Source organism: Poecilia formosa, unplaced genomic scaffold (genome assembly GCF_000485575.1).
Source record: "Poecilia formosa unplaced genomic scaffold, Poecilia_formosa-5.1.2 Scaffold81, whole genome shotgun sequence".
Classification (NCBI taxonomy): domain Eukaryota; kingdom Metazoa; phylum Chordata; class Actinopteri; order Cyprinodontiformes; family Poeciliidae; genus Poecilia; species Poecilia formosa.
In genome coordinates this window covers 1,181,722-1,197,788 of record NW_006800020.1, presented here as the reverse complement: position 1 = coordinate 1,197,788, position 16,067 = coordinate 1,181,722, and the positions used below count along the sequence as shown (strand labels likewise).

At 36.4% G+C, this 16,067-nt stretch overlaps 1 protein-coding gene and 1 non-coding gene across 2 annotated transcripts; both read left to right on the top strand.

Moving 5' to 3' along the window:
* Positions 1-1,859: 1,859 nt before the first annotated feature.
* On the top strand, positions 1,860-8,599 carry LOC103141265 (multiple epidermal growth factor-like domains protein 11). The gene is made up of 4 exons (XM_007556823.2): positions 1,860-1,939; positions 4,905-4,949; positions 5,590-5,796; positions 6,927-8,599. The coding sequence occupies exons 3-4, from the start codon at positions 5,607-5,609 to the stop codon at positions 7,100-7,102; spliced, it is 366 nt and encodes a 121-aa protein (XP_007556885.1). The 5' UTR covers positions 1,860-1,939; positions 4,905-4,949; positions 5,590-5,606; the 3' UTR covers positions 7,103-8,599.
* Positions 8,600-14,498: 5,899 nt separating this feature from the next.
* trnaq-cug (transfer RNA glutamine (anticodon CUG)) lies at positions 14,499-14,570 on the top strand. The gene has a single exon. It is a non-coding gene; the product is annotated as a tRNA-Gln (tRNA).
* Positions 14,571-16,067: the final 1,497 nt, after the last annotated feature.

Sequence of the window (16,067 nt, the reverse complement as noted above, 5' to 3'; positions counted from 1 at the left end):
AATTGTAAAGTGTTGATTTTATTTTTGAACCATTTTTTTTAATTGTAAAGTGTTGATTTTATTTTTGAACCATTTTTTAATTGTAGAGTGTTAATGTTATTATTGAAACCATTTTTTAATTTTGAAGTGTTGATTTTATTTTTGAACAATTTAGCCAAGTCTCTGTAGAATCATTTGTCTCTGCTAATGACATCTTCAATACATTTTTTGATCCCAGGCTTAGTTTATGGACTGAACAGACAGAAACAGTTACCATTATACATTTTGAACTGTTGATTTTATTTTTGAACCATTTAATTGTAAAGTGTTGATGTTATTTTTGAACCATTTTTTTATTTTAAAGTGATTTTATTTTTGAACCATTTAATTGTAAAGTGTTGATTTTATTTTTGAACCATTTTTTTAATTGTAAACTGTTGATGTTATTTTTGAACCATTTTTTTATTTTGAAGTGTTGATTTTATTTTTGAACCCTTATTTATTTTGAAGTGTTGATTTTATTTTTGAACCCTTATTTATTTTGAAGTGTTGATTTTATTTTTGAACCCTTATTTATTTTGAAGTGTTGATTGTCTGAAAGACCTTACACATGAATTGCCCCATACGGGGTTTGAACCGATGACCTCAGCATTACCAGCATGGTCCTCTAACCTGCTGAGCTAACTCACCTGCCTTACAAACTATTGAGTTTCCATGGATTTAAGAAGAACTTACATGATCTTACTACAATGGAGATTTGATAAAAGTGCTTATATTCCAATGTTTTTCAAAACAACATACATCATATTTTATTTTCCAGAGATTTTGTATTTTGAAGTGTTGATATTATTTTTGAACCATTTTTAATTTTCAAGTGATTGTATTTCAGAGATATTTTTTATTTAATGTCTTAATTTTATTTTTGAACAATTTTTTATTTGTAAGTATTGATTTTATTCCATTTAACCAATTCTCAGTAGAACCATTTGTCTCTGCTAATGACATCTTTAATACATTTCTTTGATCCCAGGCTTAGTTTATGGACTGTAATGTGAAATTGGGCACAATTATAAGTCTGACAGTTTGTTCACCAAGTTACTGTGCTCTCTGAGAGGATCTGTGGTATAAGCATTTGACATTGTTCCATGCCCATCGTTGACATTAGTCTCTAACAAAACGAGGATCATCTACCAGGAACACTCCAAAGAGCATGAGTTTCTGTAGTGTAGTGGTTATCACGTTGGCTTTACACGCAAAAGGCTTCTGGTTCAAAACCAGACAGAAACAGATTTTGCATGTTCTATTCATCACAGGTGTTTACTAAAGATCAACAAGGGTTCTGTGGTGTCATGGTCTTTACTCAGAATCCAGGCATCTGAGTTGAAATGTTCATGCGCTGCATCTCACATCATCAACTTTGGAACCTCAAACTGAAACAAAGCAGACAAGTTCAGTTCATATAGTGTAGTGGTTATCATGTTTGCTTTACATGCAAAAGGTCTCTGGTTCAAAACCAGACAGGAACAGTTTTTGTAGGTTCTGCATCTCTTGGGGTGCAGTGAGACAACAAGAGCCTTCCTCTTTTGTGATGGTTCATTTGCCAATCGACTTCAATGTAGGCTTCTTTGAAATCGAAGCTACTTTACTTCAATTACCAATTGGCAGTTCTATGGCGTAATGCACGTGTCAAATTCAAGGCCCGCCGGCCACATGTGGCCCCCCAGCATTTTATAAGCCAATGATTGACTTAAAATAGGTTTTGAGCACAAATTGACTACAAACTACATTTCAACCAAAGGTTTGTAATGCGCTTCCTAACCAGACGCTCNTTTTTTACCCAACAATACCACGTCGGAGCATTAAGCCATTGTCGTGTTATATTCTTCTTTTTTGCAGTCAAGTACCCTGAAGGGCCGAAATGCCTCAGAATGGAGAGCCTTCTGCAACCTTAATGACATAGGTCAGTCCTACTCTCACTTATTATGTCACACCACATATAGGCTGAGTTTGGATTTCAGAGCAATAAATGAGCAAAACTGTCAAATCAGGGGCGAAGACGTGCGTGTCATTAAAGCGGACCTCTCGGTGCCGGAAGCCTGCTGTGAATGAAGATGAAGCAGGGGTCTCTTGTTAAACATAACCTTTGCTCTGATTTTGATAAGATATGCGGGTAGGACAGGGGGAGAACTGGAGTGGAGATGAATAGGGGTCACTATGAACTCATTAGTCCTCCTTCACTTCCCCAAGTGACCATGATGACTTTACAATGGGTCAAACGCTGCACACTTAGGATATTAATTATAGAAAATCCTACAACAAAGTGTGAGCGTTTTTTTTTTTATTATTATTATTCAGGAGAGCAGCCTTTTATAAATGCCTCAGAAGAGCCGTGGTTGTGAAGAAAAACAAGTGTTTATCTGTCGATACGTAAAATGCAACAGGATGAAATCGGTTTGCACGTAGAAACGTGCAGCTGCTGTTCAGTAACAAGTATCTTAGATTAGTAAACATGCTAAAATCATTCTGCCGTCCTTATTTGAAGAAACATTGCATTTATTTAACGTGTTTTTGACTCTTTTTATCATTATTTCTTTAGTGGCTTGATGCTCACTCCTGTCGCAAGAAGAGATTTAAAAAGGATGATGTGACATTTTTTTTGTTTTATTACCTGGTATAACTGTAGTTGTTCTGTGATTACATATAAACCCAAATAATTTGATAACACAGTAACTGTTGATCAGTCCTGAATAGAATTGGATCTAATGAATACAGTCCACTCTTTTTATAATATAACCTACTGGGAATGTCACAATACTGATATGTCAAACAAGAACTTGATACCAAGAAAAATATTTGTTGCCAAAAATATAACCAGTTACTCTATAGTAATGTTCTCATTATCTTAATTTGGGAAAAGCCATTAAGTAAATGCAGATAAAATAAAAAATAAAAAAAAGCTGAAAATTGTGGCTTTCCTGTACACAACAGACAAGATGAGGAGAGGGGTTCACTGCTTGAGCATTTGATACCTGCTTGGAAGTGGTTGTGCACTGGGGAGACATATCTCCATATAAAATCAGAATGGGACTATTAAGTTGCTAATATTTAAGGAGATAATCCCAGCTTATCTGGGAGCTCACCGTTTTGCTTCTAAGCCGTGATTGTTTGGGTGAGCCTGCGCGGCTGGGGAAAAGGCTGATTGAGTGTGTGTGTCTGCAGGACTGTGGTGTGAAACCAACTTAAGGAGATGAAAATGTCTGTCTATAATTTGTGTTGTTGTTTTTTTTTTTTTAATTTACCATATTTAATTTAGATTAAGGTCTTGTCTGCCTGTTATCGTTATCAAAATATGCCGAGGTTTTAAAAGTTAGTTTCTGGGAATGCTTGAATCTTGCAGCTTAGCGTTACTTTGGTTCAACCCCGTTTAGACTACAGTCTCAAAAAGTAGAAGTTTCCAAAGTACCCACAAAATACTTTGTATTTTTAATAAATATTTAAGACCCTAGTATTTCAACAGGGTGTTCTTTCTTAAAAACTGCGGTGTCCATCATCACTGCCACTCTGATGGACATCTGCAACTTTTTTTCCAGGCGTCCTTGAGAAGTCTCCTTTGCCGGTGCGATAATAAAACCCCTCAAACACATGTTTGAAGATCAAACTGTGATAGATCGCTCTTCCTTAATTAAAACACCCTGCCTGCTCAAACCTGATTGTTATTCCACACTTTTCTCTGATATCACCTTTAAATAAACTGCTGATGATAAATGTTCAGACATTCCCTCACAGCTAAGAATTTATGTTGGAACATTTTTATGTTACATTTAGGCAGACATTTAGAAGATTTATAATGGTTAACACAGGCTTGCCATGAACACACCGCGCATTAAATTGTGTATTAAAGAATTCAACTTTTCCTTTTCAGTCGTGTTTAGGCTTGGAACTGTTAATGACTGCGTTCAACTCCATGATTGATGTTGAGAAATATGCAGAAAATATAAAAGACAGAATGTGCGCACAAGGCAGCAGAGACCGCAACCAAAAGTTATATATAAGAAATCAATGCATAACACAATGGCTAAACAAAGAGACAGTATGTATAGGGAAATATGCAGCAGCAGAGGTAGTTTCATGAGACAGAGACTTATATTGTCACCTTCCTAAAATAATGGACTATGTCTTTTTTTTTTTTTTTTTTGCCAAAAGTAATTTAAGAAGCCTCAGGCCATTATTTTAGGAAGGTGATAATATAATAAATTGTCCAGTGAGGAGGATAAAGTCAGTAGAAATGCTGTTTGAGAGCAGAAGCTTGGAGATCTAACAATCATCACATTGTGCCTGTAATGCCTCACAAAAAAAAAAACTAATTCAAAATAGTATTTTATACTTGGGATGAACTGGACATTGTAAAAAAAATTATATATGATATATGTTCATTGGTTCATTTGGCTCAGACACTAGGGCATTCTAAAACTAGATTTTCATATTATGAAAGCAATTCTGATGTGCATTTTGGAAAATAAAATCCCTCTTTAGTTTTAAAAAAAATAAATTGGACTTTTAGTAGCTTGGAATTTTTTTGGATTAAAACGCACCAGTATCTGAAAATGCTCAAAATTTCACTCTTCTTGACAAAACAGTCACTATTCAGTCGTTGGGGAGTCTTTATTTTTATAAATACAAATGTAAAACTTTTTGTACTCTTCTCCTGACTGATACTTTTTTATGAGCTCATTTTGACCCTCTGTAATATCATTATTAATTGTGTGTGTAGCAATAAGATACAAATAAAGGAAACCATGAAAAATTAAAGCATGACAGCTAAACCTTATTTCAGGTAGAGCCGATCCATCATAAGCAAACTGAAAGCTGAAATTGAATCTCTGTTTCTGTATAAAATGTTTGCCTTTCTTGTTTCACATTTTCAGAAGTTAAACAGAATGAGGCACAGCCACAAAAAGCATCGCGAAAAGGTAAGCAGATAACTTCACAACGCAGTTTTCAGGTGTTTTTAAAGTTTATCTCCAAGTGGAACGGCTAAAAGAATCTTTTCACTTTACAGCTGATGCGCAAGTTTTCTATTTGGATTGTTTTGTTTGTTTGTTTTTTTCTCTTTTGATATTAATTTCACAGCCGCAAAGTGTCACATCTGTATTTTTTCTGATTTATACAAGAAGTCTCTGCAGTCTGGACAGGATCATGGTGGGCTGAGCTTTTATCCGAATAGTAATTGCTTTCCATGGCTCGCTGCCTGATACGTCATTTTGTCTTCAGCGCTGGGCAGTCGATGGTGAATGTGAGAGACCCAGGGGTGTGAAGAGGGCTCTGCTGCGGTCTCTAATGAGGCCTCTTATCAGATTGATGAGACCGTTATAGATGAGATGAGCCTTCCACTCTCTTGCCTTTGTACTCTTATTACTATATACCACCATTAGTCACCTGTCGCAGACAAAAGAAATTCAGCTTCAGAATGGCAACAAGCTTCATTGCCATTCTTTTCGCCATTCTCCAATATGGGCTTAAATTCATGTATTAATACCGCCATTATGAGTCCGTGACAATCGCTTCATCTTTTATGATGCTGCATAAATCCTTGTCTTGTGGCAACTGCAGATTACATAAAGAGCTCCATGTGCAACAACAGCTCCTGCTCGCTGAATAGTGATAATCCATACGCCACTATCAGAGACCCACCCGGGCTGGCGTGCAAGCACACAGAGAGCAGCTATGTGGAGATGAAGTCCCCCTCCCACCGTGAAGTCCCCTTTGGAGGCACCGCCACTCTCCTGGGCACCGTGAGCAGGAACCTCTATGACGTTGGTGAGTTTGCTGTTGATTTCGATGGAAGCTTTCGGCTTTCATCTGCAGAGAGCCAGATATGATCAGATCAGATATGATTTTTTTTATTTTTTTATTTACTTTAACTGCTCTGCTCTGGTCATTTTAAAGTGTCATTGCTGAAATTTGCTGTCTACCTTATATTAGTAAGTTTGTCGGTCATATAAACGTATAAAAACTGTTTTTACCAGCAAGAAAAATCCACTTTACCGATGTTCCCATAATGTCCCTGTTTACTTGTAATGCTTGTATGCTCCACCAAAAGTTGGCGTCAGAAGTCCTCACTGTTTTAAGTTCATTTACAACGTTCCTTTTTTATTTTCCTTCTCCCCTTGCCTTACAGTAGAATTGGTGATTTGTTTTTGTTCCCTTAACCACTAATTAGAAATTTGTGAGAAGAATTCTGTTTGTTTTGAAATTTGTATATTCAATTATTAGCCTTATTACTAGCTTTCCTATCATATTCATGACTCATATTACAGTTCATAGTAATTGTTGATTGTCTGTAATCAATATTAATCTGGGAAATAAAGAAGATTGCTCCCTAGACTGGTGAAGAATTCATTGAAAGTTGATACGTTAATTAATTTCACTTCAGTTTATTTCAGTAGCACTGATTCTCAACAAATGTCAACTCAAGGCACTAAACAAAGCAAACGGATCTAATTTATATACAGAGATGGATGGTTAATTCAGTAAAATATTAGACTGTTTAAAATCCACATATTTCAATTACAATTAGATATCAGTGCAGTTAACTTCAGGTTATATGCCAGTCTGTGAAAAGGTTTTCTCTCTATGGAAACTGAGCTGTTTGAATCATGTTATCAATAAAGTATATGGTGAAAGTAAAGGAAAACTGCCTGTTTTTTTAATAGGAAGAAACCTCCAGCGGAGGCAGCTGGCTCCGTGTGAGCGGCCATCTGCTGGACCCGACTGTGGTTTAGATCGGAAATTAGATTGCATAACTTAACAGATTGTGAGATTGGCTGGTTAATTAGCATTAGCATAATTTCTCGCGTCAGCGTTTCACCTTTCTCCTTGGCCTTACTAACGTATGTCTCTCTTTTGTTTTGTTTTTTTTCCTACCTTTTCTCTCAAACTGTTTGCAGAGCCCACCGTGAGTATCCTACAGGGACCCAACGGAATGGCCACAGGTTTTTCCCAGGGTCCTTATGACCTTTCCTGTGGCAGCCACATCCCTAGCCACTACGACATTCTGCCCATGCGCCACAGCCCCACACACACACCCCCGGCGCCCCCAGAAAGCCCCAGTTCCTTGCTTTAGGGTGAACAACCCTCCACCTGGCCTGGCAACCACAGGAAACCAACTTTCAGCCAATGGCTCTCCCTTTGTCTCTGTATGTGTTCGATTTGGTGCTGAGATTCTGAGATGGAGAGACAGCCACGACTCGCCTGGCTCACTTCGGCTCTCTTCCTGTGACCTTGAGGGAAAATGAGGGGAGGAAAAAGTGTCCCACTCACCAGTGACTGTTAGCCAGTTTTATTTTGTTGTGGAGCTGACTACTGAGACTGCTGCCTGGCCTTTATATGGACCTCCTGATGTGGAACAGGGTTGTTCCGAACACTGCAGAGAGCAGGACACGTGAACTGAGTGGACAGTTTATTTACAGGGAGAGCTGTCCTTGTGCTCATTTTTATCCCATGATATATGTTTATTATAAAAGATCAGCAGAGTGTTTATAATGTCCTTTCCCCCGCCCCCCAAACCAAAATTATTGTCCTGGAGAGAGAGAGAAGGTAGCATAAAGAGAAGCTCTGCTCATCGAACTCAGAAGTGAAGGAGCGTTTCCGGCGGCCTAAACGTTCGACACGGGACTGTGAAAACGAGTTTGAGCAAGCATGGGTAAAATAGAAAAATTGTTGTAATGGTTCTGTATTCGCTGTTATCCAGTAATGATCACACACATAATACTAATGTAAGCTGAGTTTTGTTGTTAACGAGGCCGTGTGTATCTGGACATGGTTTCAGCTCGCCAGTGTTCATGCATTTATTCCATTTATTGAGACTTTCAGACACAGAATCGGTCTAACATTTGACCCTTTTCTTCACATTAATGAAGTGCTCCAATCTTGTGTTGTTTTCCATGTGAAGGCTTTTTTTTCTTTTTTCTTTCTTGCAAATGTCTTGGTTTCTGTTTTAAGGTTATTGGATGCTTCGATCTTTTACGTTTTGTATTTATGAAGCTCTTTGCTTTACGTATTAATTTATATTATTGAAGACTTTTTATTAATGTGGTTATAATGATGAAAAAAAAAAGATGAGCATGATCAGATAATGATACCCACCGATGTAGATAACACACAATTTATCTTCTTGTGAGATTAGCCGTGTCATTTTGTGAGCTGTTTTTGAAGTCACTTCAAATATTCTCTCTGTCAAATTGTAGATTAAAAATAACTTTTCATCTGACCAATGTAAGACCCAAAAGCATTTACAAAGGGGATTCATGTGTGATAGAAATCTGTTTCTAAAACCTCTTTTTTATTTTCCTATCAGGCTAATTAATTCTTTTATCTCGGAGATTGAATTTCCTTAAATCCATTCCACCCTCTGTTGAAGCAATAACATGTTGACAATCGATGCACAGACAGCGTTTCACTGGACGTCACCACATCTACGAGCAGCATTGTGACAGTTGATCTCACCTCACATGACTGTTTGTCCTACTAGGACACTTTTTTTCTAGTTGCTGTCACATAAATCTGGTTGTTGTTTTGGTACTTAAGTTTGTTTCCTATTAAATACCTCTTCTGTCACCAAAAACCTGTCTCATTCACATTGATACACTGGATAAGAACAAATAAATGTCCTTGATAAATTTAGCTAATGTTGCTCATTTAGGTTTGGGAGCAAAGCCACGCCTCAGCCCCGCCTCTAATCACTTGGCAAGCCTACTTGTAGCTGGCGCTCGCACACAGAACACTTTATCTTCTGCTCTCGACAGCACATCCCTGCCTCCCTTCATCATTCCATCCTGACCTTATCTCTACTCTTTTTCTTTACTGCAGCCTTGTCATTGTTGTTACAAGTCTTTTTTTCCTTCAATCCAGTACTCGCCGTCCTTCTTTTTAACAAATCTTCCTTCTCTCTCAGCAAATCTTGTTTCTCTCCATTCTTGCAACAAATCCTCATTCGTTCTCCTTTTTTGAACAATTTGTGTAAAATGTCATTTGGCCTAGCTATTGTTTTTTTTTTTGTCTTGGAATGAAAAAAAAAATCCCTTTCAGTTTCATCCATCCTCCTCATCCCTACATTTGACCCATTTTCATTTTTGCTGCTTCTCATCTCTTTTTATAATTTTGTACCATCCTACCCATCTTCCTAATCCTCCCTTGCGACCCACTCATCCTCCTCATCTCTCTATTTGACCCCTTTTAACCCTACTTCTCCACACTCCTAACAACCGTCTGTCATTTGATTCATCCGCCTCATCCATCTTTAAAACTCCATCTTCATCCCTTTCATCCTTTGTTCTCTCATTTTGCCCCCTTTGTTCCACCTATCCATCTTTATAATCGTACTCATCCTTCTTTACAAACACTCTTCATCTCTTTTTCCTCCACCTCCCGCCCTATGACTCACTTCTATCCCACTCATTATTCACATCGATACTTAGGAGCCTTTTGCATCCCTGTCATCTTCCTCTTACCTTTTTACAACCCCTCACCGTCCCACTCATCACACTCTCCCTTGGTCCTCTCTTCCTTTTCATCCTTATTATCCTCTTTTACCATCCATTTTATTCTAGTCATCCTTTTAATCTCTATAACCATTTTCATCTCACCCACGTTCCCTACTTGCTTTTTGCACATCGTTTTCACTCCCATTACCTAAATCATCTGTTTTTCATGCATTTTAAGCCCACCCATTGTGGATTTGTGATGCCATTTGCCTGCAGAGTCAGAAGCCCCACTCTTTTTCACCGTCCTCCTAACCAATAAAAACGAGACTCCTCATGTGCAGTGCAGCCCTACGATCCAGCTGCTGTATTTCTACGTTCTCTCCTCTTATTGAGTCAGTGAACTCCCGTTGTCATTGTACGGTCCCTGCTGCTGTCAGATTTTCTGTCTAATAAGAAATCCAACTGTAATAGTAGATGCTCGCAGTCCAGACCTTGATTCGAGTTTTGAGGAGAAGAAATTCACTCCGGTAGCAGCTTCAGAGCTGCCATGTTCACACACAGGAATATTCTGTTGAAGGATTTTATTTTGAATAGTCTTTGTGAAGAGATTTTAAAATAATACATGGAATTTATGTTCTTGTGGTTACATCCACTCCTTTACAAATATATTTATTGCCTTTTTTTGACCACCAATATAACATTTCATATAGATTATTTTCCCCCCAACTTTTTACATCAACTGCATCCCATTCACCGTTGTGTTGTGCTGACAGTCCCTGGGAATAAAAATAAAAGCTGGTTCTTTTGCACAATTTGACCATAAAAATGACAACAGACTAAAGAGCTGTCTCTGCCTCAACAGTTTAAAATATTTGACCATTTAAACTTGATTTTTGAAATACTCTACCAGTCACGTGTTATTGTTCACCTGAGGCTTTCTATGTTTCAAGATTTTAGAATCGATGAACGGCCTAATGTTTTAATTTTAATGTAAAGGTTTTACAGTAAAATAGGTTATTCAATTTGTTTTCCATAATTTCTGAAACTTCATAGAGATTGTTGAGCACTGTTCTGGGGTTCCTCACCTATAAGAAGATATCCTGAGTGACACAAATGATAGAGATGGCGTCATCAACAACCAATGAATGTGACCAGAGAAACCTGTGATGGGAGCCAACAACAGGGAGAAAAAAAAAAGATTAAAAATGAAAGTTTTTGTCCCTATCCACTATAGAAAATTCGGGGGAAATATTCATTTTCTAGTTTGTTGAATGTTATTACAGTATAGAAATAGATCACATGCCTTTAGGTTGCTTTGAAAAGTCAGAGGCAACAACAATGTCCCCTAAAACTCACTTCAGGCTGAAAGCTGTGGAAAAATGGTTAAAAAAAGTTAATGATCTGAGAATTAAATGCATCACATCAGTTTCATAACTAATGAAACTGAACTGGCACTGTCTTTCAGCTGAGTCACCATGACGATTAAAAAGGGAAAACAAAGGCAATCTGTTGGATTTTCTGAGCCAGTCTTGAACTCTCTGGGTTATTTTTCAATGCAGAATTTCACCAGATGTGTTGTTGCATAATATCCATTTTATTTCTCCTCTGTAAGGGTTTCCTGTTTGTTCGACATCTGCACTGACCATCTATTAATCTATGTCTGTTTTTGTGTTTGTTTAAAACACTTTCTTTACGCATTATCATTAAAGCAGAAAAAAATCGGTAACACTTTATTTGAAGGGGGATGAATAAGACTGTCATGACACCGTCATAAAGATGACATATCACATGTCATGAACATGAATAAACCTTCATGAATATTTATGACTGTTGTCATAAAGCGTCATTCGGTAAATTATGACACTTTTAATACAAAGTTGACATTATTCAAAATGTCTTTGTTATGACAACTTGACATTAACCAGGAAATCATTACTGTTTAAACTTTACCTTTAATAACATAAAGATACCTAATTTTTAAAGTGCAATCAGTAATACTTTTATAACAAATTTATATCAATAATGACTTCTTGGTTAATGTCAAGTTGTCATAACAAAGACAACTTTATGACAAGCGTCATTCGCTTGTCATAAAGCGAATGACGCTTTATGACAACAGTCATAAATATTCATGAAGGCTTATTCATGTTCATGACAGGTGTTATGTCATGTTTATGACGGTGTCATGACAGTCTTATTCACCCCCCTTCAAACAAAGTGTTACCAAAAAATGTTTATGTAGCGCAGCACAATTGCACTAAATAATTGCAGATTGCATTAGGAGTTTATTGGACATTTTTCAAGCAATTTCTTTGATGTGTTTTTCATACTCTTTCTTTTCAATCACATATTTTACTGAAATGTCATTTCTTAAATAACTTTAGGGATGTTTCTCTTTGGTGCCACTTCTATAGTAGGGCTTGTAGTGAATACGTTGAGCTTCAAGTCAAACACTTTCAATTATCAGACAGCCATTCTTCTTTATTTAGGGCCTGAAGTTATTTCTCTGATGCCTGCCTGATGTAAGAGATGGGACTCAAACATCAGTGGTGTTATAAAATAGGAAAATGTATCCCCAGGTGTCGCTGAAATTGAACCCAGAGTTTAATATTGAAATTGAGAAAAACTCACCAAATTATCTTATTGGTCTGCTATAATCCATCCGCCGCAACTTACAGTCAGGAAAAACTAAAATTTGTAACAAAAATAAAAAATAAACAGTTTGAAAGATGTTTGTTGATTGTATATGACAAGCTGTGGAACTTCACTATTTAACTATTTCTAAGTAGACATGAAGTAAAAATTTACTGTCTGTCAAAAGCATTCATACATCTTGAACTTTTTCTATTTGTTAATTTCATTTCGCTGCATTTTAATGTATTTTCTTGGGACTTTATAAGACAGACCAACGGAAATAGTGCATAATTGTGTATTGGAAGAAAGAACACATGGTTTTCAAAGTTATTAAAGAACTAAAAATCTCAAAAGTGTGATATGCATTTGTATTCAGCATACTTATGTTAATATCCTAGAACCATCTTTGGCTGCAGCTCTTCTGAAATGTCTACACCAAATTTACACATACACAGACTTAATTTTTTTTTTTTTTTCCCCATTCTTCTTTGCAAAATCTATTTTGCTCCAAACACCTTTTCTTCAAGTCTGACCATTTTCCTTGAACCTTCTGAGGAAAAGCTTGATGCTGCCATCACCATGCTTAACTGGAGGGATTTTGGGTTCAGGATGACATTCATTTTCTTCCTTTCTGCATTCTGGTAAACTCAAAATGGTACTTCTCATCTTTCTTCTTCCCAGTTTGAGTAGTGTGCAACTAAAAGTTGTCAGTTTAACAGACTGTCACATCTTAGCTGTGGGTCTATGCAGCTTCTGCATTTGCCTCTTGACTGTCTCTCTGATTAATTCTGTTAGTTTAGGTGAACAATTGGGCAGCTTTGTGAACAAACTGACTTAAAAAAATTTTGAGGTCTTTACAGAGCAGTGGTATTTATACTAAGATTAAATTCCATGAGATGATTCACTATTTGCTAATTTGGTAACTTTTGAATGCACTTTATTGCACTGATCCTATAATATTAATTATAAATAAGTAAAATCTGTTCAGGTTTGTGGTTGTAACAAGACTTAATCTGAAAATTTTTTAAGGTGTGTAAATAGTTTTGCACAACATATTTAGCTGTGATGAAAGTATGACAAGGTTAAAGGTTCTGGAAAGGTTGCCCCACGGAGTACAATAAAAACAACTTGGTTGGCAGATTATTAAGTTTGTTAAAATAACCTTAAATAAGTAGCATATGTTGCAGCATGTCATTATTCAGAATACATGAGGTAAGTAAGCATTATATGTGGGAAAGCTCCTCCATTTGGTCAAGGGCTGTAAGTAGCAGCCGAAATGTAAAATAAAATGATTTCACCTTAGATGAGCATTTCTTTAAAAGCAAAAGTGTTGGTAGTCTAATTTGAAGCATTCAGATGTGAGTCAACATTAGGCTAATTAAGAAAATTGGTCACAAAGCTAGATTGAATGATATTTTATATTCTTCTGAAATAAAAAAAATCAGTGACTTGTATAAATGTTTGACTTTCATCATGCATATTTTAGCAACAAATGTCTGTCTGTAGCAGGGTCCGTTTCATCTAAATATGCATCCTTTGGCTGCACTTTGCAGTGACTAAATCCATAGCAGAGCTCAGCTGCAGATCTTTATTGTTGTCACGTCCTGTGACAGGAACTGTGAGCATCTAACAGACCAGAGCTGAATCTATGCTTCGCTACTCTAAGTGTATAATCAGTATTCATCTCAGTCAGCCTTATGATTTTCACCAACTCTGTATCCAGCTGAACCCAATTTCAGATGGAAATGTACCTTGACAGACATAACTCAGCATAGAAATAAGTTCTTCAGCAAATTAAGCAGAGAACAGTTGTTAAAAGGCTTATCTAATTAAATTTAACTAAAGAGATTAGTGATCAAAGAACAAAATTCTTTGATGGAAGTCTTAACACATACAGTGTTCACAGTATTAATTTTTTTTGTTTGATTTACTGACAAGGAATATATGTTCCTTCCCTGTGTAACTTCAGAGGAATTAGGCAACAATAACCTCAAACATTCCCACTATCCTAGATCCTGCAATTCCAACAATTGGCCACCAGGTGGCAGTAGGTGCTCTTAGAAGAATTAAAGTAGGGCGTAAAAGTAACATTTCGTGCTTTTCTGCCACATTCTCATATTCACCATATTTATTCACATCAAACCACACATAAAATACTCTCAAGGTAAATTCACATCTGTTTGCAATCGACGACGGAGTCTCACCGCTCAAGAAGGCAGCATGCTGGAGGAGCACTGTTACTTACTTACGGAAGTTTTTTTTTATTATTTAAAAACTTTATCCCTATGTTTCTGGTAGAAAAATTACGTTACTTTCCCTGATGTAACATCTACAACAATGTGAGAAAATGACGGAATATGTGAATTGGATTAAATACCTTGAATTATTTTTGTTTTGTCACGTGGTTCCATGGTGTAATGGTTAGCACTCTGGACTCTGAATCCAGCGATCCGAGTTCAAATCTCGGTGGAACCTAATGTTCTCTTTTCATGTTTTATAAAAATAAATGTAACAAAAACAATATACATTCATAAATACTTCCTCTTTTCAAAGTTGTGTGCATGTCTCTATGTGTTACACAGAATTTGAAAATACTGTGTTGTGTGGCAGAAACAAGCCGTATTTGACAAACCCATGTCAGAGCTATCCTCAGGTATTCTGAGGGTACCTGTTCTGTTTTATATTCTTTAACTCAATACAAAACAGTTTTACATCGCATTTCATCAGCATCAAGGTTCTTATAACTCAAAAAATGTCAATGTGTTGCTTATGTAACATCACTTTGCTTCAAGATTACATTGCTTATCCAGATTTGTAACAATTAATTTACAAACTGTTTTCCTTGGACTAATTTGCAGCTGCATCATTTCAGTTACTGTCATCTTCTCAACCTGCCCATTATTGCATGGATAGTAGCACACACAGAACAGTTGCTGTTTTGTTTTTGATCTGCAGCTCATGTTGAGCTACCCTGAGATCAGAGTGCCCCATCCAATGTCGTTGCTTTGAATACATCTTCTGGTGAAGGAATAAAATCGGCTTGTCTCGTGTTTCGAGTCTTCTTAATAATTAAAAGTCTTATTTCAGTGACATTGAATGTGGGCTTTTGCTGCAAAAGTATTCATGTTACATCATGAAGATATTAATGCAGTCATCATAATTGATGAGAAGAAAGCTAAAATAGTCCCTGACCACTGTAAGTTAAGGCAGAAAGAAGCACATAAAATATTCTCACTTCTGCTTAAAGTCAAATTTGATTAACATGAGAAAATAGTTTATGGTTCTAAATGTAATAATGATAAAATCTATAACTACTGTATGCTGATATAACAGAGAACAGACTGTTGTCTATTTAACGCTGCAATCCACTTGATTTTTCAATTCAAAATGGGACATATGGGATTTTTCTACCAGTATTTACCTCTTTTTTTTCAGAAAATAATGGTAAATATTTTAAAGTAATAAAATTTAATATATTTAATATTTGTCAAACCCCAATAGCGTGAGAAAGACAACAAACATATCGTAAATGCCACATTACGATATGTCGTAATATATCGCAACATAAGATGACAAGATGGAGTCCATCTGAACTCTATGTACTTTCTACCAAATTGTATGTCTTCATACTCACCACACGGGGGCAGGATTAGGCTGTACACCAGAAAAGATTGCTTTGAGCTCTTCAGTTCTGCATCAAATGAGAATTTTAAAACCAGCTGGGTACACTTCTTGTTTATTTGGAAACTGAAACTTGCGCTACGTTAGAGTGAAATTTTGTCTGACCGCTTTCTAATTAATATAAAGTTCAGGTCTCCATCAAACTATTTTCTTGATGTCTGTTTTTGTTTTCCTTTTTGTTTTTTTGTTTTTGTTTTGTGTGGTTAGCCAAGATTGAATATTTACATGAATTAAAAGTTGATGTTTATATGTAAGTTGTTTTGTTGTCTGAAAGATTCAGGGACTTCCAAT